General features: G+C 42.8%; 1 protein-coding gene across 1 annotated transcript in view; it reads right to left on the reverse strand.

Moving 5' to 3' along the window:
* The window catches only part of LOC124857459 (A disintegrin and metalloproteinase with thrombospondin motifs 9-like), a 70,054-nt gene that overhangs the window by 41,818 nt on the left and 4,427 nt on the right, over positions 1-23,809 (reverse strand). The window contains exons 3-22 of the mRNA XM_047348723.1: positions 22,768-22,930; positions 20,527-20,849; positions 19,144-19,227; positions 18,929-19,053; positions 18,706-18,746; positions 18,520-18,625; positions 13,371-13,517; positions 11,685-11,826; positions 11,260-11,364; positions 9,255-9,400; positions 8,704-8,885; positions 8,446-8,582; positions 7,614-7,731; positions 7,375-7,470; positions 5,716-5,882; positions 4,583-4,712; positions 3,000-3,126; positions 2,696-2,906; positions 2,457-2,621; positions 1,818-1,979 (exon numbers count right to left, since the gene is read on the reverse strand). Coding sequence (XP_047204679.1) covers positions 1,818-1,979; positions 2,457-2,621; positions 2,696-2,906; positions 3,000-3,126; positions 4,583-4,712; positions 5,716-5,882; positions 7,375-7,470; positions 7,614-7,731; positions 8,446-8,582; positions 8,704-8,885; positions 9,255-9,400; positions 11,260-11,364; positions 11,685-11,826; positions 13,371-13,517; positions 18,520-18,625; positions 18,706-18,746; positions 18,929-19,053; positions 19,144-19,227; positions 20,527-20,849; positions 22,768-22,930 — 2,877 coding nt within the window. The remainder of the gene's footprint in view (positions 1-1,817; positions 1,980-2,456; positions 2,622-2,695; positions 2,907-2,999; positions 3,127-4,582; positions 4,713-5,715; positions 5,883-7,374; positions 7,471-7,613; positions 7,732-8,445; positions 8,583-8,703; positions 8,886-9,254; positions 9,401-11,259; positions 11,365-11,684; positions 11,827-13,370; positions 13,518-18,519; positions 18,626-18,705; positions 18,747-18,928; positions 19,054-19,143; positions 19,228-20,526; positions 20,850-22,767; positions 22,931-23,809) is intronic.

A 23,809-nucleotide genomic window follows, 5' to 3' on the forward strand; every position in this document is an offset into this window, starting at 1 on the left:
GAGATGTTCAACTTCACTTTTATGTTCATCAAACCAATCTTTCACCAGTCTTGCTGTGTGTATTGGTGCATTGTCATCCTGATACACGGCACCGCCTTCATGATACAATGTTTGAACCATTGGATGCGCATGGTCCTCAAGAATGGTTCGGTAGTCCTGGGCAGTGACGCGCCCATCTAGCACAAGTATTGGGCCAAGGGAATGCCATGATATGGCAGCCCAAACCATCACTGATCCACTCCCATGCTTCACTCTGGGCATGCAACAGTCTGGGTGGTACGCTTCTTTGGGGCTTCTCCACACCGTAACTCTCCCGGATGTGGGGAAAACAGTAAAGGTGGACTCATCAGAGAACAATACATGTTTCACATTGTCCACAGCCCAAGATTTGCGCTCCTTGCACCATTGAAACCAACGTTTGGCATTGGCATAAGTGACCAAAGGTTTGGCTATAGCAGCCCGGCCGTGTATATAGACCCTCTGGAGCTCCCGACGGACAGTTCTGGTGGAAACAGGAGAGTTGAGGTGCACATTTAATTCTGCCATGACTTGGGCAGCCGTGGTTTTATGTTTTTTGGATACAATCCGGGTTAGCTCCCGAACATCCCTTTCAGACAGCTTCCTCTTGCATCCACAGTTAATCCTTTTGGATGTGGTTCGTCCTTCTTGGTGGTATGCTGACATTACCCTGGATACCGTGGCTCTTGATACATCACAAAGACTTGCTGTCTTGGTCACAGATGCGCCAGCAAGACGTGCACCAACAATTTGTCCTCTTTTGAACTCTGGTATTTCACCCATAATGTTGTGTGCATTTCAATATTTTGAGTAAAACTGTGCTCTTACCCTGCTAATTGAACCTTCACACTCTGCTCATACTGGTGCAATGTGCAATCAATGAAGACTGGCTACCAGGCTGGTCCAATTTAGCCATGAAACCTCCCACACTAAAATGACAGGTGTTTCAGTTTCATTGTCCAACCCCTGTATATCTATAGTGCTATTTTTGCAAGTGATCAAAAAAGCTCAAGCTCAGTCAGATTGGGTGGAGAGAGTCTGTAGAGATCAATTTTCAAGTCTTGTCACTGTTTCTCAGTTGGATCTAGGTCTGGACTTTGACTAGGCCATTCTAACATACAAATATGCCTTCAGTTAAACCATTCCATTGCAGCTCTGGGTGTATATTTAGGGCCTGTTACTGGAAAATCAATTCCAGTCTCAAGTGGTTTGCTGCTTCCAACAGGTTTACTTCCTGGATTGCCCTGTATTTAGCCTCATCCATCTTCATATCAACTCTGAAAAGCTTCGCTGTCTTTGTTTTATGGTGGCACACCACAGTTTTCATATTTTTATTTGTAAAATATATCTAAAATCTGTATCAGTTTCCATTTCATATCAAAATTATGTACTACATTGTTTGGTCTATCACTTAAAATTCATAGAGGTTTTTTGACAAAATGCAAAAAGTTCAAAGGGTATAAATAGCATTGCAAGGCAATGTATGCTGAAGTCGTGGGGGCATACTTTACAGAGCAGAAGCCTGCCAAAACTCTAGGTTTCATAGAGATGGTCACACTCATTGTTGATCATGTAATCAAGTTAAATTATCAGTACCTACTACTACTTTCATTCTTAACTCACATACCAGCAGCAGAGGTTTACATAATCTTTCCTATGCTTGTAGTTGCCAGTTGTATGTTAGGTGCCACCCTACTTCAATCACCATTTCACTTTAAATGAAATACATTTCATTCATAAAAATAAAAAAAACATGTTTACTGTGTACTAAACGTAATAAATATGCAGGAGCAACTCACCTGTCCCCATGGTCCAACTTGCCAAGAGGCGCATTCTTGCTGCTGGCACGTCTGCACTGATTCAGGTTTGGATGTGCCACAGAAGCGATCATCCAGGCGGTCCTCACCAAACTGGCACCATATTTGACGGTGTCTGTAGCCTTTCCCGCATGTTACAAGGCACTGAATGGCACAAGGTTAAAAATGACATACAAATTTAATGTGGTTGTTACAACTACTATGTTTACATTGATCTGAATATATTTTCGAGTAAGACATTCTCAAAGCAAATCACTGTGGCATGGGAGCCAAACCCAAAGGAAGTGTGTTTATGCATATTTATATAATGCAGTATAAGTGTTTTGGCAGCAACATGCAGGAGATGTAAAAAAAATTCCTGGAATGCAGCACAGAATTTTGCAAGCTTCACTCCATACACACTGAGCAGAAGTTAATCAGGCTTTTACCCTGCAATCACCATTTTCCCAACACTTACTTATAGTGGAGGAAGGATATAAACTCTGAAGTGAGGTAACGGAGACATATCAAATAAGCACTAGGATTTTGGTCTAGGTGAATTTAAAATACAGAAGTGCACATTTATCTTTTATTTAAAAGCTACCTGAATGGAGAAAGGCATGCAATAATTCCTCAACTGACCTCAGACCAGTCACCAGTCTTCCATTGTGGACAGAGGAAGTCATTGCAAGGTTGGACGGTCAGTTTATCCCTTTGACTGCATTTGCTTTCATCATCGCCACCATTAGACGCCTTTCGACACACCGCCCCTCGACGCCGGGTGCCCCCGCCACAGCTATTTGAGCACTGCGAATACAATAGTTAACCATCAAGTCCATGAAAAATCTCATGAAATCCTTTTCCATCTGCTAGAATCCTACCTCTGACCAGGGTGAATAATCCCACCCACCAGGGTTACAATCTCCATGGCAACTTTCCCTGTCGTCAGGTTTGTGTTGCCCACTACAGTACCGGTCATCAACTTTCTGGACCTTGCCATCTGAGCGGCGGATTTTGGTGCAGTGTATGACTAGAGTGCGATATCCAATGCCGCACTGGGCTGTGCACTCGCTTTTACGATCTACGTGCCATCTAATACAAGATAGAAAGGATGAGGTCCTTCAAAGTCTCATACAAAGGGCAGCAGACTCACTGTCTGGGTTCTGTTTAGGCAGTAAAACATACCTGAGTTCACATTCTGTGTTGCAGGGCTCAGTAATGACAGCAGGCCGATCTTCACTGTGGCAGCGCTGGTCTGACACCACCACCCTGTCCGACTCTCGGCTGCAGAGAATCTTACGCTTGCGCTCTCCTGTTGATATACAAAAATGCAGAACTGAATTAAGTAAAATTACATTATTACAATAAGTTTTGCCTGTGGCTAGGATCGTGCTGCTTTGATTAATGAAAAATTCTCGATGCAGTAGAGTTTGGCTGAAGCTTTCTATGTTGAGTGCAGTTGTTCTGTTGGTACTTGCACTGCAGTCCAACAAATGTATTTTAAATCTGTAAACCCTATGAAGAACATGTGGTCTGTCCAGGGAGTACTCTACAGTTTCCTACTCCCAGACAGGACACACTCAAGCGTCCTGTGACCGAGAGTTTGAGATCATAGGAAATCAAAAGCAGAGCTTTTACAAGTATTTTACAGTATTCAGCTGTTAGATCTAACCTCTACAGCGCCTGGGCAAAGAATGTATTCCCCTTGAAAAGCCATTGTTGAAAGAAAACTATAAGACATCCCGTTTACAGTTTGCCACAAGCTATGTAGGCAGGGGTCCCCAGCCACTGGGCCTTGGGTCTTTTGGTACCAAGCAACAAAGCAATCAAAGTTTTATTTTGAAAAACCCGGATCCGTCCATTTGCTTCTGCTGGAATTGTTAAAGAGGTATTCAGATACTGAATGAAAGGGAGCAGGAAGACATCATAAAGTGGGGATTCGTTTCTTCAGCAAGGACAAGGTAGCTGGTCAAAGATGATGGGGAGATGGTAGCGTTCGTTAATATTCACTCTCATAAGAGAAAATATTTCTTAGATAAATGAATATTAAACAAACCAAATAACCAGAGATGTAGTGGAATGAGCTCACTATTTACTATTGTACTTTTTTTTAAAGTTTTGAGTCTGATTCATTTACCTCCACTATAACTACTGTATCTATTAAAATTGGATTTTTTTTGTTTCCCATTTTAACAAATTGATTCCATGGAAATAAAGACCAGTCTTCCATCATACAGAAGAGAACATATATTTAAAGCTAATGTGGTTAAAAATAGTAGATGAGGACCTATAGGTTTTGCATTTCAGTGCAATGAGAGCTTAGTGTGTTCCTGCTGAACATGTTGCTGCTGGGAACTGTGAAGTTCTTGGTTTCCCCTCAGAATTCGCCGCAGGTTTTTCCAACAGAGTTGTGTCAAAAAAACAAGAAAGATATTCTTACACAGAACAAAGTGTGTTGTAGCACAGAACAAGTTTTCAAGTTTATCTGCGATCCACCCCCACAGACCTAACCACCCTGAAAAACCCACGGTCATGTCAAAGAAGGTAGTGTATCTCAGCTAACCTGCTCTAAAAGTGGACTTTAATTATTTGGTCACAAGCAACATCATCTAAGATGAAACTAAACAAAACTATTCTCCTCCTGTTTATCTGTGGCTATGAGGTTCCCAATACTTTTATCTTCTATGTTAACTTTGCTATAAACATCACGTTTATCTAAAATCCTTTCTAACACGAAGGCCTGCCAACCACATGTGCCTCCCCCTCACCTTGGCACAGATGACTGCACTCCTGCCAGGGCCCATAAGCATCCCAGAAGAACTGCTGAGGCTTATCCTCTATTGGGATATTAAAAGAGTACCTGACAACTGGGTTGTAAAGGTTTCCAACAGAGAGCACCTGGAGAGAACACAATAAAGTAAAGAACAACATGAGTTTGTGAACAATTAAAACCTTCCAAAGTAAAAGAAGACGTTTTGGAAGGAAATGCACTTACAGGTTATACTCTAAATGCAATAGGTTACTGAGCCTTCCAAAAGTATCAGTACCTCTTGAACTGTTTCACATTTTGTCTTGTTATAATCACAAACTTTACAAACCTTTTCTACAGGTCATTTGGTTATGTCTTTACCAGCCTTGCACATTTAGACACTGATTTGTTTGCATGTTCATCTTTGCAAAATAGCTGAAGCTCAGTCAGAATGTAGAGATAGCATAAAGAAACGTGAATTTTCAAAACTGTTACAAATTCTCAATTGTATTGAGGTTCGGTCCATTCTAAAACATAAATATGCTTTAATCTAAACTGCTCCATTGCAGCTCTGGCTGTAGGGTCGCCCTACTGGAAGGGGAATCTCTGCTCCAGTCTCTTGCAGCGTCTAACAGGTTTTCTACCACTTTTGCCCATCATCTATTGCTGCATCTATCTTCTAATCAACTTACCGACTTCTCTGCCCCAGCTGAATAAAAGCATCACCACAGCATGATGCTGCCACCACTGTGTTTTACCGTGTGGATGGTGTGTTCCGGGTGATGTTCATTGTTATTTTCCCAGCACGCATTGTTTTTTGTATGGAGGCCAAAAAGATCAAGTTTTCTGTGTCCACTACTGGCTTTTTTTTCAGCGATCGCTTTCTTCTTGCAATTCTTCCGTAAAGGCCTGATTTGTGGAGTGCACAACTAATGTGCACAACTACTCAAAAAACTTTTAACTCTGTATCATTTTTGCTTTAACATCTAAACTTTTGCTCTACTTTGTTCTGGTCTAACGAACAAAATCCCCAATAAAACACATTGAAGTTTGTTATAAAATGTGAAAAGGTTTTAGAGATGTGAATACTTTCAGAAGACACTTTATAGGAAACTAAAATTTCCTAAAGTTGTCACCCAAACAACAATTTACCTGGACAATAATCTCCTCTTCAATGCGGTCAGTGCAGTTGATCCTCTCGATAACATGGTCAGAGCCACTGTACTCAATGATGGCATCTCCCACTTTGATTTCCCTTTTGAACATGCTCACCACAAATTCTCCATTGAGCAGGAATTCTCCACGGCTGTTTGATATCACTGCAGAAAGACAAGAACCGTTTGACTTTTATAATTGATTTTGGATCAAGCTGTCTGTTCAGGCCCCGAAACAGTGGAATCACCTCCTGAATACTGTGTTTTTTTAAAGCTATACCTCGAAAGCACATGTTACTCAAAACTATGACGTCGTACTGCATGCAAGAGGATACATTTGAAAGATTTGCTAGAATTTAGAGATAGACAAAGGCATCAGGCAAAAGTGAAGCCTTAAAGGACTAAAAATAATCCTCTTTTCCAGAAGAAGTCCCATCCAGGGTCGTTCAACCAGCTGTCTGCAATCATTCACTCTAATGCGATTACAGAGCTAGTTTCCTGCCTTTTCTTTCCTCACCATTTCACACATTACATTATTATTACGTGATATCCTTCTGGGAAATCGTCTACCTGTTGCTACATATAAAAAAACTCCAAAAGCTCTTTGTGTAGTAAATGGTGAATAATGTTAAACTGTTATGTGAGGTTGACGGTGATGAAATAAAGGGAGCTGTGGAGTTAAAACACATTTATTGGCACCTGTGGTAGAGATGTGTAGAAAGCATAAACATTTTTTTGGCTTTTATTGTTGGACAGCTGCACTCTTCTCTTTATCTCGTCCCGCACATGCTTAGATACCACAGGTTTTAGGTGCAGAAATTTAAATGGCCATGAAAAAAGTTTTATATTGTGCCTAACCCATTTCTTTGTTGATTTGATTAAATACGTTTCCTGTTTATTCAGTTTTCTGGCAGAGGCTATTAGATTCTTTTTTTAATTTCTTGGTGTTTCAAATAGTTTATGATATCATGCAGTCAAACTATATTTGCAGAGGCTTTGGAAGAGAAACAAGCCCAGAGCATTACCGATCCTCCACCAAATTTAACAGTGGGCATCAGGTACTTTGTTTTAGCCACCTGGGATGTTTTGCTGCGGCAAAACTCAATCTTATTTTCATCTGACCCAAGTTAGTCCCAGTAGAGCTTAGCAAACTCCACACATTTACATTTGTGATGGTGGGACAACAAAGGCCATTTCCTTGCATGCCGCTCAAACAACCAATTGGCATGTAGATAGCACTGATTGGTTGTTATGAAGACTTGACTCTCTAACAGTGAGCTCTGGAGATAGCTTTTACCTCTTCTTACTGCAAGCATGAACAAGACAACTTGGGTCCTCGTTCAGTCTCGTTTGTCACACCTAGTTAATGTAGACATATGCAAATTTAGGCAAGCAGCTATTTCTTTTATCAATTTTTTACTTTTGATTTTGATGCGACGATAAAAGATGAATTTGTTTAGAGGCTTTCTATCAGGGGGTGATCCTAAACATGGGGTTGCTGTAATAACAGTCAGTATTTACAATAAAGCTGAATGATTTATTTTACTGTAACAGGCAGGCAGATATTTAGTATAACAGTTCAAGAATAATTCATCAACTACAATATCCAGTTTCAGAGCACATCATGACTGAAAAAAAGCAAATGACAGCTTCTCACCGAGGTAGTTGTCGTCGTCCGGCTTCCCTGAGTAGCTGTGTTGACGCACATCTATATTTGTAGCACCACTGGGTATTCGCACTACTTCATTATAGCCTGTAAATGCAATCAGATCGTTAGTCCTGCGTTTTGTTCTTCTAACGTATGGCCCCACGTGAAGGTATTTTTCAAAAGAACATGTGCAGTAAGATCCAAAATGGAGACAGATGGGATAATAAATAAAAAAGCCTGTAGCTCACCGTACTGTACAGTGTTGAAGGTTCCTGCTACCGTTTTACAGGAAGAGTTGTCACCTCCGCAGACACCACACTTATCTCTCCTGGCTTTAGAGTTCAGAACATGATCACAACCTGCTTGCTGGTCCATCAGGGAAGAGGCAAAACAAGTATTTTATTAATATGAATGATGCAGCACAACTTTGACATTATCATGCAAAGTACCCAGCTATTTATATCTTTTGCTTGAATTATTTTACATTTTGTCACATAACAGTGATGAAAATCAATTTATTTTATGTGACAGACCAACACAGAGTATTGCATATTTATGAATTGAATGGAAAACACCTGTGACATAAATAAGATTTAGGTCTTGACTTTGACTGGGCCATTCCAACATATATACTCTGATGTTTTTTATTGAACTGACAAAATGTGGAAATCGTCAAGGGGTGTTATGGTGTTATAACATGGAACATAGCACTCTGCATTAATCCTAACAGATTTCTGAAGTGACAAGTTGGAAATATTTGGATCAGAATGCACTTGTCAGGGGCAGAGGCACTTCCTGAGTCACAGTCAAACCCAAACTCTGTGTGTGGTTCAGGATGTACACAGGGAAACCCACTGCTTCTTTTGATGTGCAGGACATGTTTGCAATCAAGCTTTCAAACTAAAAATCTATCTGTCAGATTTGAGGAAACAGTCTGGTTAGGCAAAGGATTTAAGATGGTGGTCGTGGAAAGATGTGGAAATCATTAAAGGCTCTCCTGGCATGACTGCAGCACACAAATGAACCCTGCTAGAAGACGCAGCTGGGGTGTCTTTAAACACTTAATACTTATAAGCTCACCCTGCACAGGCCCTGGACACAGATGTCGTTGGTATCGGGTCCGCATGTCGTGCCATCGACGACCCTGTCCCTGAGCTGATAGTAGGCAGTGCTGCCCGCCACCCTGCAGAACAGCTTACATCTGTCCTTCATCAGAACTGACAGAGGAGACAAAACAAAGGCTAATCTATGCAAGGATTACACCAAACAATGTTTTCCATGAGCAAAAATGAGCATCTGGCATCTGAAAAGGTAAAAAATAAGAAAATAAAAACTCACTTCCACTGTATTTGGGAACCCATCGCACATTAGGAGGAAGACCGTTGATGTTGAAGTGCTTTCCGTCAAAAATAGCACATTGTTCCTCCCTAAAGCCCTTCTTTTGCTTAGAGCATGGCTCAGAGTTGCAGGAACGAAACTTCATCCGGCGACCAACACAATACAATCCTCCGCTCCGGGGCCTGAGAGAGCAAGTAAGTACAGTAACAGTTTCAGGAGCTGCTTACAGTATGCCAGTACTTCTCTTTAGCTTATTGTCCATCTTTACATCCTAACAGTACACTTCTTTGTTTTCCATTTGCAACTCACTCTTATTCTTTTCTTTGACTCAATTAATCCAGGATGAAAGGCTACACATATTGAGACTGGCTGGTGTGTGCATTTAGCAGAAGAACATCCCTGTAAGGTCTGCAATCAGAGAGCCTGATTCAATGAACTCTTGCTATTGAAAGAATCCCCTTAAGGAGGTTTGATCTATGGAAGACTAGCTTCAGCAGATAAAAACAGAGTCTGCCTGGCACGCATGACTACAAAGACAAGAGACTACTCACACTGGTCGGTTGCATTCGCGCATCGCAATCTTTATTCCACCACCACATGTTCGAGAACATGTACCAAAAGGACTCCAAACCCCCCACGCTCCATCCACAGGCATGGCATCGTGCTCGTTGGGAATGCACAGGCCGTGTTTGCAGTGCTGCGAAATTAATAAAGGAATGGAAACATTAAATGACAACAGAATTCATAGATGGAACAAAAGAGTCTCAATGAAATTGAAAACTTAAAATGTGAAAATAGAAAATGATGTCTAATTTTGCATATTACTCGAGAAAATGTGTGTGTGTGTGTGTGTGGTTTGGGCTTGGGGGTGGTTGTACAAGGTAAAAGTCAGTAAAAAGGGTAATTGTTTCTCTTTTGTTTATACTTTTCTTAGAGGGTACAAGACTGTCCCCACGGGTACATTTCTGGCCGTAATGATCTGAAAGTGTTTGAGTTTCTTATTTGATCTCTGACTTCTTTCCTGTTGTTTATGTTCTCTAGTTACTTACGTTTTTCCTAGTTTCTTTTCTTGCATTCCTGTTTGTTTAGATTTCCCTTAGATTCCTTCCAGTGTTTCTGTGTTCATCTCTGTCTGCTTCTGACCATTTTCTCTCCTCCCTCAGCTCTCTCTCCCTTCATTGGTCTCAGTTGTTACTCATTCTCACCTAATTACTCTCACCTACCTGTCAGGCCTTTCTCCTACATATAAGTTCTCTGGTTGTTCTCATTGATTACTGGATTCTACCGTTTGCCTGCTTGCTCCATGACATATGGTGCATGTCATCGCCTGGTTTTCTTGCCTGTGCTCTGTGTCCTGTTTTCATTGTTAGTCACTTTGAATATAAAAACCTTTATTTACTTTAACTATGCTCTACACTCCTCACTGTGACTCTTGCCTTTACATGTTACAAACTACAAGGGTACAAGTACATACCCACTGTTGAGGGTCCAATACCAGTACCTTTGAGGGGAACGCCCCAGTGACAAGCCTTTGTACCCTGGATGGTACAATTAGGTACTTGTTTTTCTGAGTGTGTAAGGTGTTCAAAATGAAGTCAGAAGAAGCACATAGACAAAAGAAGCAATTTAAAAATCTACGACATGTCGAGACATGTCTGAGGTTTATTCAGACTGCGAGAGAGAGCAAGAGTTTCAGCAGATAACATGAAGGCTGAATGTATTCCAGCAAGGTTATTCTGTTTTATCCTTTTGAGTTTTTAATGTATTTCTGTCATGGAACATGTACATGGAAATAGGTGGAAAGGTTTAGCTTAAAGGAAATTAGCCACAAAATTCAGATTGGTTCATTGCTATTAAAACGTTCAGAAAGTACATTTTTTATTCTCCTGGAGCTCAGAGGGACCCAGCTGTGTTACGTTTCCCTCAGAATTATTTAAAGGAAACCTAAAAAAAACTATTATTCACTACCTTACATCAACTTTGTACACCAGCCATGTTAAGTCTACAAATTTATCAACATGCTCACTATGAGAGGTTGTGCTGTGCTGTTTGTGTCACTGACTGAAAGAGTTACAAACCATCAGAAGTGTAAAAAATCATTTTAATAGTTCTGCCATCATCATCTTTTATATCTTTTGGACCTTAGGAACCATTCTGGGTTTTGACCTCAGGGTTGGTGAGAAATCACCAATGTTCTAGCCAGAGATGCTACAATATAAAAACCTCTGACTGTTTCAAAGACAACTTTGTACAACCTCTGTAAGTGAACATGTGTTTAAAAACACAAAATTGCAATATAAAATGCTATTGGCTTGACCTGCTCATTGGTCTCACAGCCCAAACAAATCCCACTGGTTTTCTGCCCTGAAACTGGAACACAGTCAAGCTTGTTGTGAAGTTATTCCTATTTCCAAGTTCTTTATTAAAGCTAATTGGAATTCAGCTTTAATCAAGTAGCATTTATTTTCATTAAAGCTCTTTTCTCTTATTGTAACCCACATCCTTGCTACATGCAAATTAAAAACCATTTCATTGTCATTTGGTGACACCAAATACCTTTCCAGGTGCGCAGTCAGTGCCGTCAGCCCAGGGCATGTGCTGCGTCCTGCAGCCCCGCTGGGCGCCCTCTGGACTTGTGCACCACAACCTCCAACACTCAGTCTGGTGATTACACACAGGCACATTTATTATGTGTTACTGTTAACATTTCAAAACTCAATAAATACAGATACACAACACCTTGAAAAGCATGCATTGACTTCCTCTGCCGGGAGTATTCTCAGTGTTTAACTAATGTTTTCTTAAAAGGTGTTCAGTTTACTTTTCTTTGTATTTTAGAGAGAACCAATAACATGTTTTCATGTATTACAAGTGACTTTAAATAAGTCGACATCCCTGGCAGCTCCGACATAACTTGACGATTCCCCTTAGATTCACACTCAGTACTTGAAAGTTCGAACCCTCACGCTGACTCCACTCACCATAAAAGGGCACACCTGCGTTCCTGGTCCAAATATCAATTCGCACTGTCTATTGACACTGTATATCCGCCCGGGCAGCTCCTGCGAGAGACTGTAAGGCCTAGAAATGGGCTCGTCGAGCAAGCACTCACCATATCCTGTGCTATTAGGAAATAAAAATAAAATGACTTAAAGAAAAAAAGAAGAAAGAACAAGAGACACAAACAGACAGAAGACACACTCAGTACAGCAGGAGTGGTCCGTTATCTGCACATATACATCTTCAAAGGCATCTGTTTATGCTCAACCACTGGCAAATATTACGAGGTAATCTCACTGAGAGACGCAGGGAGACTTCAGCATAGTTTGACTTTTAGTTAAGTATTTTAATATCATCCCATTTAGTCTATTCTACAGTCAGAGTATCTGTTTTTTCTCAGCATACCGAGGAGCCTTTGGGGAAAAAGGAGACTACAGGCTGCAAGAACTCTGAGAAGTTATAAGAGTTGATCTTCCTTATATTACTTCTAAATTTGGCAGTTCCAATTTAAAGAAGCAAGTATATCAACAACGCAGATATCCTTATCCCTGAAACTTTGTTACATTTTGTCATGATTCCACCAGAACCTTCAATGTATTTTATTGAAATTTTATGTGATAGACCAACACAAAGTATACATGGTTTTTAAACGTTTTCACAAAGGAAAACCTAGTATGACTTGCATTTGCATTTAGCACTCAATAGAACCGCCTTTTGCTACAATAACAGCTGCAAGTTTTTAGGTGTATGTTTCTACCAGATTTGCACACTTGGAGACTGAAAATTCCACCCAGTCTTCTCTGCAAAATACCTCAAGACCAGTCAGGTTAGATGGAGAGAATTTGTGAACAATATTTTTTATCTCTTGCCACAAAATAATAATTTGATGTACGTCCAGTCTTTGACTGGGCCATTCTACGTAATAAATATGCTGTGATCCAAATCATTCCATGGAAGCTCTGGCTGTATGTTCATAGTTATTTAGGGTGCTAGAAGGTAAGCTTCAACTCAAGTATTACATTTTTAAAGCCCCTTATATTATTTATTTAACAGAATATTCCTGGTATTCATTTCTAACTAGCTTCACTTACCCTGCTAAACAAAAGCATACCCAAAGCATGATACTGCCACTACTATGTTTCACAATGGGGATGGTCAGTTCAATTTCATATGAAATGTTTTCTTCCAAAGACAGTATTTTGTTTGTAGGCTACAGAGCTTAGTTTTATGCTCATCTGAACAGAGCACCTTATTGTTCATATTTGCTGTGGCCAACATTCAGCAGGACCTCTTATGGTTTTCTTTCAACAATCAGTTTCCTCTTGCCACTCGTGCCAGATTTGAGGAGTGCATGCCGAATAGTTATCCTATTGACAGAATCGGTAAAAAAGCAATGTATTGTTTTCCTTCTTTTCCCAAGGTATGCATTACTTTGTATTTTAACATATAAAATTCAAATTTTGGTTGTAACATAACAAGCTGTGAAATAATTCAAAATACTTCTTAAATACCCTCGCGCAGTACATGTGCTGTTTCTGGATGCACTAACATTAAAACCTATATAAAATATTTGATCTCCACATTTCAACAACTGATGTTTAATGTATCTGCCTATGTTCTACACAACAGATCTGTGTTATCACGATGAAGAAAACAGCATGACCTACTCGAGGAACTCTGTGATGTACTTCCTGCTACACTTGGACCACATCCAAGGGTTTGTGTTGTAATTAAGCGTGGGAGCCATGACATGCTGCTGTGACTTCACACCATCCTCCTTACACTTGTTGCTGTCATCGTGAGGCATGTTAAACCTAAAACGCAGAAAGTATAATTAAATAAAACATGTGCGCTAAATAGTGTAATAAAAAGAAAAGTGATGATGAAAAGTGACCACCTTAACGTGGTGGAGGAGTTTGAGTGCTCGAATGATCCTAGAGGCTATGTTGTCTGGGGCTTAAATGCCCCTGGTAGGGTCTCCCATGGCAAACAGGCTCTAGGTGACGGGTCAGACAAAGAGCGGTACAAGAACCCCTCATGACGACTAAAAAACCGAGGCACGTGACGTCGCCCGGTACGGCGGAGCCGTGGTCCCACCCTGACGCCAGGCCTGGGGTCGGGACTCGTCGGAGAGCACCTGGTGGCTGGGTTGCTCCTCGCGGGACCTGGCCGGGCCGAGCCCGAATGAGAGACGCGAGACCCTCCCCCAGTGGGCCCACCACATGCAGGGGGAACCGTGAGGGACCGATGCAAAGAGGATTGGACGGCGGACGAAGGTGGAGACCTCGGCGGCCCGATCCCCGGATGCTTAGGCTGGCTCTAGGGACGTGGAATGTCACCTCGCTGTGGGGGAAGGAGCCTGAGCTTGTGCTGGAGGTCGAGAGATATCGACTAGAAATAGTCGGGCTCACCTCCATGCACAGCGTGGGCTCTGGAACCCATCTCTTCAAGAGGGGCTGGACACTCTTCTACCCTGGAGTGGCCCACGGGGAGAGGCGGCGGGCTGGGGTGGGTTTGCTTGTCGCCCCCCAGCTCAGTCGTCTCATGTTGGGATTTACCCCAGTGAATGAGAGGGTCGCATCCCTGCGCCTTCGGGTTGGGGAGAGGTCTTTGACTATCATTTCGGCCAACGGGCCGAGTGGTAGTGCGGAGTACCCGGCCTTCTTGGCGTCCCTGTCGGGGGTGCTGGATAGTGCCCGTCCTGGGGACTCCATTATTCTGCTGGGGGACTTCAACGCCCAAGTGGGAAACGACAGTGACACCTGGAGAGGCGTGATCGGGAGGAATGGCCTCCGATCTGAATGCGAGTGGTGTTTTGTTATTGGACTTCTGTGCTAGTCACAGATTGTCCATAATGAACACCATGTTCAAACATAAGGGTGTCCATCAGTGCACTTGGCACCAGGATACCCTCGGCAGGAGGTCAATGATCAACTTTGTTGTCGTATCATCAGACCTTCGGCCGCATGTTTTGGACACTCGGGTGAAGAGAGGGGCTGAGCTGTCCACTGATCACCACCTGGTGGTGAGTTGGATCTGCTGGGGGAGGAGAAAGCCCGACAGACTTGGCAGGCCCAAGCGCATAGTGAGGGTCTGCTGGGAACGTCTGGCAGACCCCTTGGCCAGGGATGTATTCAACTCTCACCTCCGGGAGAGCTTTGACCAGATTCCGAGGGATGTTGGAGACATAGAGTCCGAGTGGACCATGTTCTCCGCAACTATTGTCGATGCTGTCGCCCGTAGCTGTGGCCGTAAGGTCTGCGGTGCCTGTCGTGGCGGCAATCCCCGAACCGGTGGTGGACACCGGCAGTAAGGGACACTGTCAAGCTGAAGAAGGAGTCCTATCGGCTGTGGTTGGCTTGTGGGGCTTCTGAGGCAGCTGACGGGTACCGTGGGGCCAAGCGTGCCACGGCCCGAGCAGTGGCAGAGGCAAAAACTCGGACCTGAGAGGAGTTCGGCAAGGCCATTGAGAAGGACTACCGGTTGGCCCCGAAGTGATTCTGGCAAACCGTCCGGCGCCTCAGGAGGGGGAAGCAGTGCTTCGCCAACACTGTTTACAGTGAGAGTGGGGAGCTGCTGACCTCGACTGGGGACGTTATCGGGCGGTGGAAGGAGTACTTTGAGGATTTCCTCAATCCTGCCATCACGCATTAACCTGGTGGAAGCAGAGGCTGAGGACTCGGGGTTGGACTCTTTCATCATCCAGTCTGAAGTCCCTGAAGTGGTTAAAAAGCTCCGCAGTGGCAGGGCTTCGGGGTTGGATGAGATCTGCCCTGAGTACCTCAAGTCTTTGGATGTTGTGGGGCTGTCATGGTTGACACGCCTCTTCAACATTGCGTGGCGGACGGGGACAGTGCCTTTGGATTGGCAGACTGGGGTGGTGGTCCCCCTACATAAGAAGGGTGACCGGAGGGTGTGTTCCAACTACAGGGGGATCACACTCCTCAGCCTCCCTGGTAAGGCCTACGCCAGGGTATTGGAGAGGAGAGTCCGGCCGATAGTCGAACCCCGGCTTCAGGAGGAGCAGTGTGGTTTTCGTCCCGGCCGTGGAACACTGGACCAGCTCTATACCCTCTACAGGGTACTCGAGGGTTCATGGGAGTTTGCCCAACCGGTCCACATGTGTTTTGTGGACCTGGAGAAAGCATTCGACTGTGTCCCTTGTGAATCGGGGGCTCTTTACTAGGGGTCATCCGGTCTCTGTACAAGCGGTGCAGCCAAGGGCCGGAGGGGGTCTGGTTGGGGACCAGAGGATTTCGTCTCTTCTTTTTGCAGATGACGTGGTCCTGCTGGTCCCCTCTAGCCAAGACCTACAGCATGCACTGGGGCGGTTCGCAGCCGAGTGTGAAGCGGCTGGGATGAAGATCAGCTCCTCCAAGTCCGAGGCCATGGTTCTCGACCGGAAAAGGGTGGCTTGTCCTCTTCAGGTTGGAGGGGAGTTCCTGCCTCAAGTGGAGGAGTTTAAGTATCTCGGGGTCTTGTTCACGAGTGAGGGAAGAATGGAGCGGGAGATCGACAGACGGATCGGTGCGGCTGCCACAGTAATGGGGGCGCTGTGCCGGTCCGTTGTGGTGAAGAGAGAGCTGAGCTGAAAAGCGAAGCTCTACGTTCCTACCCTCACCTATGGCCATGAAATTTGGGTCATGACCGAAAGAACAAGATCCCGGATACAAGCAACTGAAATGAGCTTCCTCCGTAGGGTGGCCGGGCACTCCCTTAGAGATAGGGTGAGGAGCTCGGCCATCCGCGAGGGGCTCGGAGTAGAGCCGCTGCTCCTCCACAGGAGGAGCCAGTTGAGGTGGCTCGGGCATCTATACTGGATGCCTCCTGGACGCCTTTCTCGGGAGGCATTCCCAGGCATGGCTGGCATGGGAACGCTTTGGGCTCCACCCGGAGGAGCTGAAGGAGGTATCTGGGGAGAGGGACTTCTGGGCGTCTCAGCTGAGTCTGCTGCCCCCGCGACCCGGTCCCGGATAAAGCGGATGATGACGAGTACGAGTACGAGTGATGAGGGTTAAAGTCATTTTCCAATGTTTTCCAGGTTTCGAGCACAAGCTGGATTCTCAGCAGTGTGTGAACGTTGCTGATAATCCTGCTCAGTACTGCAAACTTTTGATATTGCTGGTCTCTCAGACCAGCAAACGCAAACATTGTAACATTGTATTGTTTCTTCATCTCCATGTTTCATATCTACAGCTGTGTTCTCACTGTCATTGTGGAAACTAATTTGCGGTTGCCACCGAAAATAACAGAGCATTTGTATTTTCTGTCTGTGGGGACTTTGGAGAGAAACCAGCCTGATATTAAATTACGTGAAAACCAGGAAAACATTTTAGATGGGAAAATCTGAGGGCGCACATTCAAGCCGCTGCATGGTATACAAATGTGATCCCTGTTGATTGTTGTAAACCGGTACGACATCACACCACTTGCAGCTAAGCTGCACACCTTATACGGGGTCAAATAACAAGTAACCTTTGCCACCAAGCAGCTTGTAACCATGTTTTCACTGGTTGGTGTGGATAAAGATGGAATTCAATAATCCACCCCTTTGTTTAGTGGTAAGAATTTGTTAGAGATTATGAAGGCTGTAACGGTCGTACTGTAGAAGGTTTAAAACCCCAGCTCAGGGTGACTCAAAGCTTTGGACAATGCACAAAGGAAAACCAAATTGTAGTTTTATTTTAATTGAGAGAAAGGAGTTTGTCTCTTTTTATGTTAAAATTAAGGGCCAAGTGCACACAAAGGCCTCGCCAAATATCAGTTCATCTATGCATTCATTGTCTATACCCTTTATCCTTGCAGGGTTGTGGGGGGTTGGGGCTGGTGTCTACCTCCAGCGACCTTTGGACAAGAGGCGGGGTACACCCGGGACAGGTCACCACTCCATCATAGGGCTTACAAAACATGGTGAGAGGAAATTCTCACCAAACAGTGCCTTGCTCAAGCTCAATCAGATTGGATGAAGAGTCATAAATGTATGCCAGTAATTTTCAATTGGATTTAGACCAGGACTTTGACTGGGCCATTCTAACACATATATGTGATTTGGTCAGAAAAATTTGACTGTTGTTCTATGCCTTATAGTTGCTGGAAGGTGAATCCCATATTAAGTTTCAACATTCTTACCATGAACTCCAATCAGCTTCCCTGTCCATTGTAAAGAAAAACATCACCACAGTATGATGCTGCCACCACCGTGCTTTACCATAGGTTATAATTTTATATTAGGTGATACTTTTTCTTTACACATAATATTTTGTATGTAGGCCCAAAAGTTAAATTTTGGTCTGTCTTTCCATGCGTTTGATGTGTCCCTTACATGGCTTGTGAAAAAAAATCTGAACTCTTTTGACTTTCTTTCAACAAGTGTTTTCTTCTTGCCACTCTTCCAGAAAGGTTATGTTTTGGTGAACAGCCATGACTTAGAAGGTTTGTTGTTGTGCCCTATTATTCCTGACCTGTCTGCTGTGTTCTTTTGTCTTCGTGATGCTGTCTGTATTTATACAGAGCACACAGGACTTGATTAACTAATCGGACTCGGATTGAAACCAGCTAAATATAAATGCATGTGCCACTTTCCAGATTTTAAATTATAAAAGATGTTAAAATATGTATGCCTTTCCTTCTAGTTCACAATTATGTGTTTCTTAGTGTAAATTCCTGGATGTTTTGATCCTAACTGTGAAATGTGGAAAAGTTAGGGTATGAATACTTTTAAAGGACAAAGGATGACATCTGAAGCTCTAACATTGCTTAACTCAAGCCAAAAACCTTCACTTATATACAAAACACTGCAGAGCTTGTTATACTTACACATGGCCCAGTTCATGGGCTATGGTGAAGGCAGTGCTGAGCCCATTGTCTTCACTGATGCTGCAGCTTCTGTATGGATCACACACCGTCCCCAACTCTGCAAGCCCTGCGTAACACGAGAATCGCTTCAGTTTTCCGACGTGAGGTCATCAATACATAGCCGGCTGGTTGAAACGATCCGCTTACCTAATGTGTCACACTTATCCCTAGCTCTGCAGATGTCTTGCCTGTGGTGAAAGATGAAGATAACAGGTCATGGACAGCAGCGCTGCACAAAAAAGAATACTTTCCCAGTCTTTGATCAGTCTCTCTTTTTACATACTCAACCCCAAGTTCACTGGGTATTTGGATATTTCAGAGAGTTAAAAGCATGTTTAGGCCAGTGAGAAAGCTAACAATTTCCCTGCACCTGGTGATAAGGATGGCGGTGTCGTGATGGGAGGGGTGGTTATCATCCAGGATGTTCTGTGTTTGCTGCCAGATGCAGAAGTTCTTTAAAGTGGTCTGTGCATTAAATGAAATAGCCGGACCGTCCTAATATACATGCAAGAGACAAAAACAAATGGAAACGGTTGCAGTTTGAGAAAGATACAAGGGATAATTGAAGAACAAAGCAAAACTTACCAACTCGTTGTTGATTATCACTAACTTAACAATCACAATATTAATCAGGTTGCCAATGCTTGGGTCTTTATAGATGGAGGAGACCTGAATGGAGAAAAAAAAGCATAAGCCAAAATCTATGTACACATATACTGGTCAATCTGTTGTAAGCTCTCTGTCCTTGAGGAAAAACAAGCCTTTTCCATGTGCAAAATCTCAGCCTCCCCTTGAAGACCACTGGCCCCTGCAGCCTGCGGGAGCTGATGTTTGAAGTGGCTGAAAGTAAGTGCTCTTTGTGACATATCTGAGATTATTTTTTAACATTCATCAAAGCCGTGAGACAGAGTCTACCTCAAGATGTGCTCTCTTACCCCTATCCTTTTGAAAGAGTTGTTTACTCGTGCCCTGGGCTGCCCTTTTCCCGACCACAACCCTCTCCCAAAGGTCTGCAGACAGAGATGCTGCACTAACAGCAAAATTGGAACACCTACATACTGGATATACCATTTTATAAAGCATGCATATGCGGTGCCTTGCAACAGTATGCATACAACTTGAACTTTCCCTATTTTGTCACTTTACAACCACACACTTCTACCAAGACAAAGAAGTGCATAACTTATAAAGGGAAGTAAAATCATACATGTTTTCCTTTTTTTTTTACAAATATAAATCTGAAAAGTGTTGTGTGCATTTGTATTCACCACCCTTTAGTCTAATAACTCAAAATAAAATCCAATGCAAACAATTGCAGTTGTGTCACAGTCAGTAATTAACCTACCAAGACATGTCTGCTCGCCTTAACTATCGCACGACAACAAGCGTTGTAAATCACATTAAGCATTATCCCCACAGTGAAATATGGTGGTGGCTGCATAATGCTGTGGGCAGATGATGTGGATGCTTTTCTTCAGCAGGGACAGAGATGCTGAACAAACTTGATGGTAAGATGGGTGGAGATAAACATAGAGTTCACCTTACAGCAGTACAATAATCCAAAATATACAGCCAGGGTTACAATATAAATAATTAAATCAAAGCATATCCATGTGCCTGGGTGGTCTAGTCAAAGACCAGACTTAAGTTGAGAATCTGTGGCAAGAATTGAAATGTTATTTATGATTTGACTGAACCTATGCTAAACTCCAAAGAAAAATGGGCAAAAAAGTATCTGCAACCCAAGCAGAAATGTACTATTCTGAACTTGCAGCTGTATTTGCAGCAAAATTGGTGAAGAATTTTGAAAACCATGCTCTGTTTTGTGGCAGTATCGCACAAAATCCTAATAAATTGCATTGAAGTTTGTGGTTGTGATGTGTCAAGATGCAAGACAGTTGCTTTTGCAAGGCACAATGTCACCCAACTAACCTTTTCCTCCAATCAGTCCTCCACAGTCACACTTACTATAGACATCAATGTGAGTATGTAGTGCTGCAGGTTGCTGCCGTGATGCTCCACCATTTTGCTGTCGGCAACCAGCATGACCTCAACAAAGCGCGGGTAGGAGAGGAAGCGCTTTGATCTTCTGTGAGGTCCTGAGTCACCACTGCTATCATTTGACGGTCTGCTGCTGGCAACGGCGTGCTCTGATCTGAGCCAAGCGCTACCGGTCAGGCTGGCGCTCAGTGACCCCAGGTCGTGGAGCATGCCAGCGCCGACTAGAGGGGCAACGCTGGTAACGGGGGCTGGTCTTCTCCTTGCCTTCTGCCTCTGCCTGTGTTTGTGTCCTAAAGTTAAGAATCCAGAGGGAACGAGGTAAATAAACAAAAGTGCAAAGCCGAAGTCATACAGATTCATTCATTCCTAAAAAAGACAAGATATAAATGCTTTCACATATCTGTGCTCTGGAACTATTATGTGTTTCAAAGACTGTGCTGACTGGCTAACACAGAATGACGTCTCATTTTTCTTCTTTTCCCTCACTTTGAAACGAGGGAGGGGGGAAAAGGGGGCACTGAGTTCAGACTAGGTAAAACCTGTAGCCAAACCATAGAAGACCAGTACACACACAGAACCCTCATTAAAGAACCAGGAGAAGACAACAAAATCATTACATGCAATACATGTTTTGCAGTGGATCACTTAATGTAGTAAAATAAAACCGAATTGAAACTGATGCAAGAGCAAACAGGGCTACAGAACACTGGCTCATTTACAAGTGTTTGTTTCTATATTACTTTTAATACTTTTGATAAAAAAATATACTTAGAAATCCAACAAGATAGCTGTGGATTACATTGTTTTATATTAAACTAACAATACTTAATTGGAAAATGGTAGAAAAAACTATTAATTCAAATACATATGTGTTATGGTAAAACACTTTCCTTTGTGATAACTACATTAAACTGGCAAGGTAATGAGACTTTTTATGACTTTTGGTTGGAAAGGGCTTCAGTGCGAGACTTGTCTATCGCATAAAATGAAACGAATTGAAGTTTGAGGTTGTTACGTGACCAAATGTCCAGAGGTTTAAAGGGCAGAAATACTTTTGCAAGGTATAACATAAACTTTGTGTGAGCCCTAAATCAGTTCTAGCTTCATGTGGCTTTTGGTCAGATATGTGCTCCCTCCGGCTATGTTTTCATACGTCCTCACTCATGCTGCGCAACGGAATCAAAAGAGAAACACACATGCACATAAACATTTACATACTCAGTGACACCAAACAATTGCACAGCAATCTGCAGCAAACATAGGGAAAAATATTACATTTATTTTCTTGGTTTTGATTATTTGACTGTCTTAAGCTGGCATTGCTTTGCTATTATACAGTTTACACAACGTGGTCATCGCAGTGGGTCTGCCGGAGCTGCTTATCAAAGAAGCAGAGGAAGTACAAGAGTCAACAGGAAGTTCAGCCAGTAAACTGAGATGAGAAGATACAAGTGTGAACTTCCAAGTGGTTTCTTTTTTTTTCCCTGTATAAGAGTTGGAAAGCTTCCTGACTGCTGTGCAGCAGCTGCAGGAACTGCACCATGCATGCTGAAACACTGCCAAAGAGACTTTCTCATTATGCTTTCACTTTAAACCTGTTATCACACTCAGGTCTCATTCATGCAAAGCCAAATCGATAAGAAATTAAACGTTTATTCATGCTATGTAGTCATAATTTTTCCCTTTTAGAATAAGCCTAGCTCAGATTAATGGGCACAGATAAATTATTGTAATAACTTGATAAGCACAGATACTGTTGCATAATCAGCTTCTTCTGCAGCTGATAGGGAAGACTGCATGTGTGGCTCAATGATTACACCTGATTATGTCCGTGGGAACCAGTTTATAAGGTTGCATCCAGATGAAAAAAATCCTCCACTCGCAAACCACACACATCCCGTGAAAACTCTTCCATGCACATGAAAAACAACCATATACACACTGTTTTTAAACACAGCCACTGGGAGGTCCAAGCCTAGAGGCAGCCAGCTCTGCTGTGTTTCACCACTAAGTGGGGGGAGGAACAACTGGAGCTAATATTTAGGTCAGCTGATGTATGATTTTAGCACTTTGTGGGTAAAATTCTGTATAAATTCAATATTAAGCTCAGAGCTCCTGGAGTTTAAGTTATGGTTGCATCTATGATTCATTGCAGAAGCTCTGTCAACAAGTGTGATCCATGCATACTCATCCTGGAGCCTATCACACCTGAAGTGTCACAAGCTGAGGTCTCTTCGGATGTGCGATTCCCGGATGAAAGTTTCCTGTATACGATATGAGGTTTTGTGTGTTCCTCTTCATAGTGTTCCCCTTGGTTGCTTTGCAGGGGCTCCACAAAATACTCCCCCTCAGGAGACCTGAAAGTGCCAAACTGCAAAGGAGAGAAAGAAAAGCCACAGCAATTAGTGTGCATCCTTCATAAATAATACATAAAGTAAAGGGAACTTTGTTCACCATTGTGTTACTTCAGTTCAGTTCAATTCAGTTCAGCTGAGTACAACTTAATGTATTAACATCACGCCAAATTAAATCTATCATCTCAAGCCTCTTTACAAACAGGTCCAATTCATACACTTTATGTTACACAGAATCAAATTTGGTGAAAATGCATTTCAGACCTGAGTTTCTAAATGTGAGGTTATTAAAAACAAGTTTTACATATTTTTTAATATCTCCTATTTCTAATATTGCGCAAGTTATAAGAAGAGGGTCCTAAAACCTTATTTAATATTGGATTGAAAGGACCTTGGCATTAAAGATAATGTTATGGTTCGGTACATAAGCACTAGATGCAAGATTAAGGCCATTCAGCATAAGTGACTGATTAAGTAGTTTGTTCATCAGATGCAAATTAATTGATGCTGCTTCAAGACATGATCCTGGTATCTTTTGATTGGATTTTGAATAAATAAAGCTGAGTATCATCCGTATTTCTACTATCCTTATTCTCCTTTTAGTAATGCACTATACATTTTCAACAGGAGATGGATCTGAGCTGCAGGAGACCAGTCAAGCACACACTCTGTTCCTCTCAAACCACTGGTGGCAGTTATAGCCCTGCTAAAGTAGCCAGGCACCAAAATTCAAATATGCACAGCTGCACTTGTGGTCCAGAAAAGCCAACCATACAATGGGCCTGGATGCTGCCCACAGTTAATGGCATGCATGATTTGTCCAAAAGCATATAGACTCTGATCCCAGTGAGTTTGTCATTTCTCATGCCGTGCCACCTGAAGACATCCAGCTGACC

This window comes from Girardinichthys multiradiatus, chromosome 20 (genome assembly GCF_021462225.1).
Source record: "Girardinichthys multiradiatus isolate DD_20200921_A chromosome 20, DD_fGirMul_XY1, whole genome shotgun sequence".
Lineage (NCBI taxonomy): Eukaryota > Metazoa > Chordata > Actinopteri > Cyprinodontiformes > Goodeidae > Girardinichthys > Girardinichthys multiradiatus.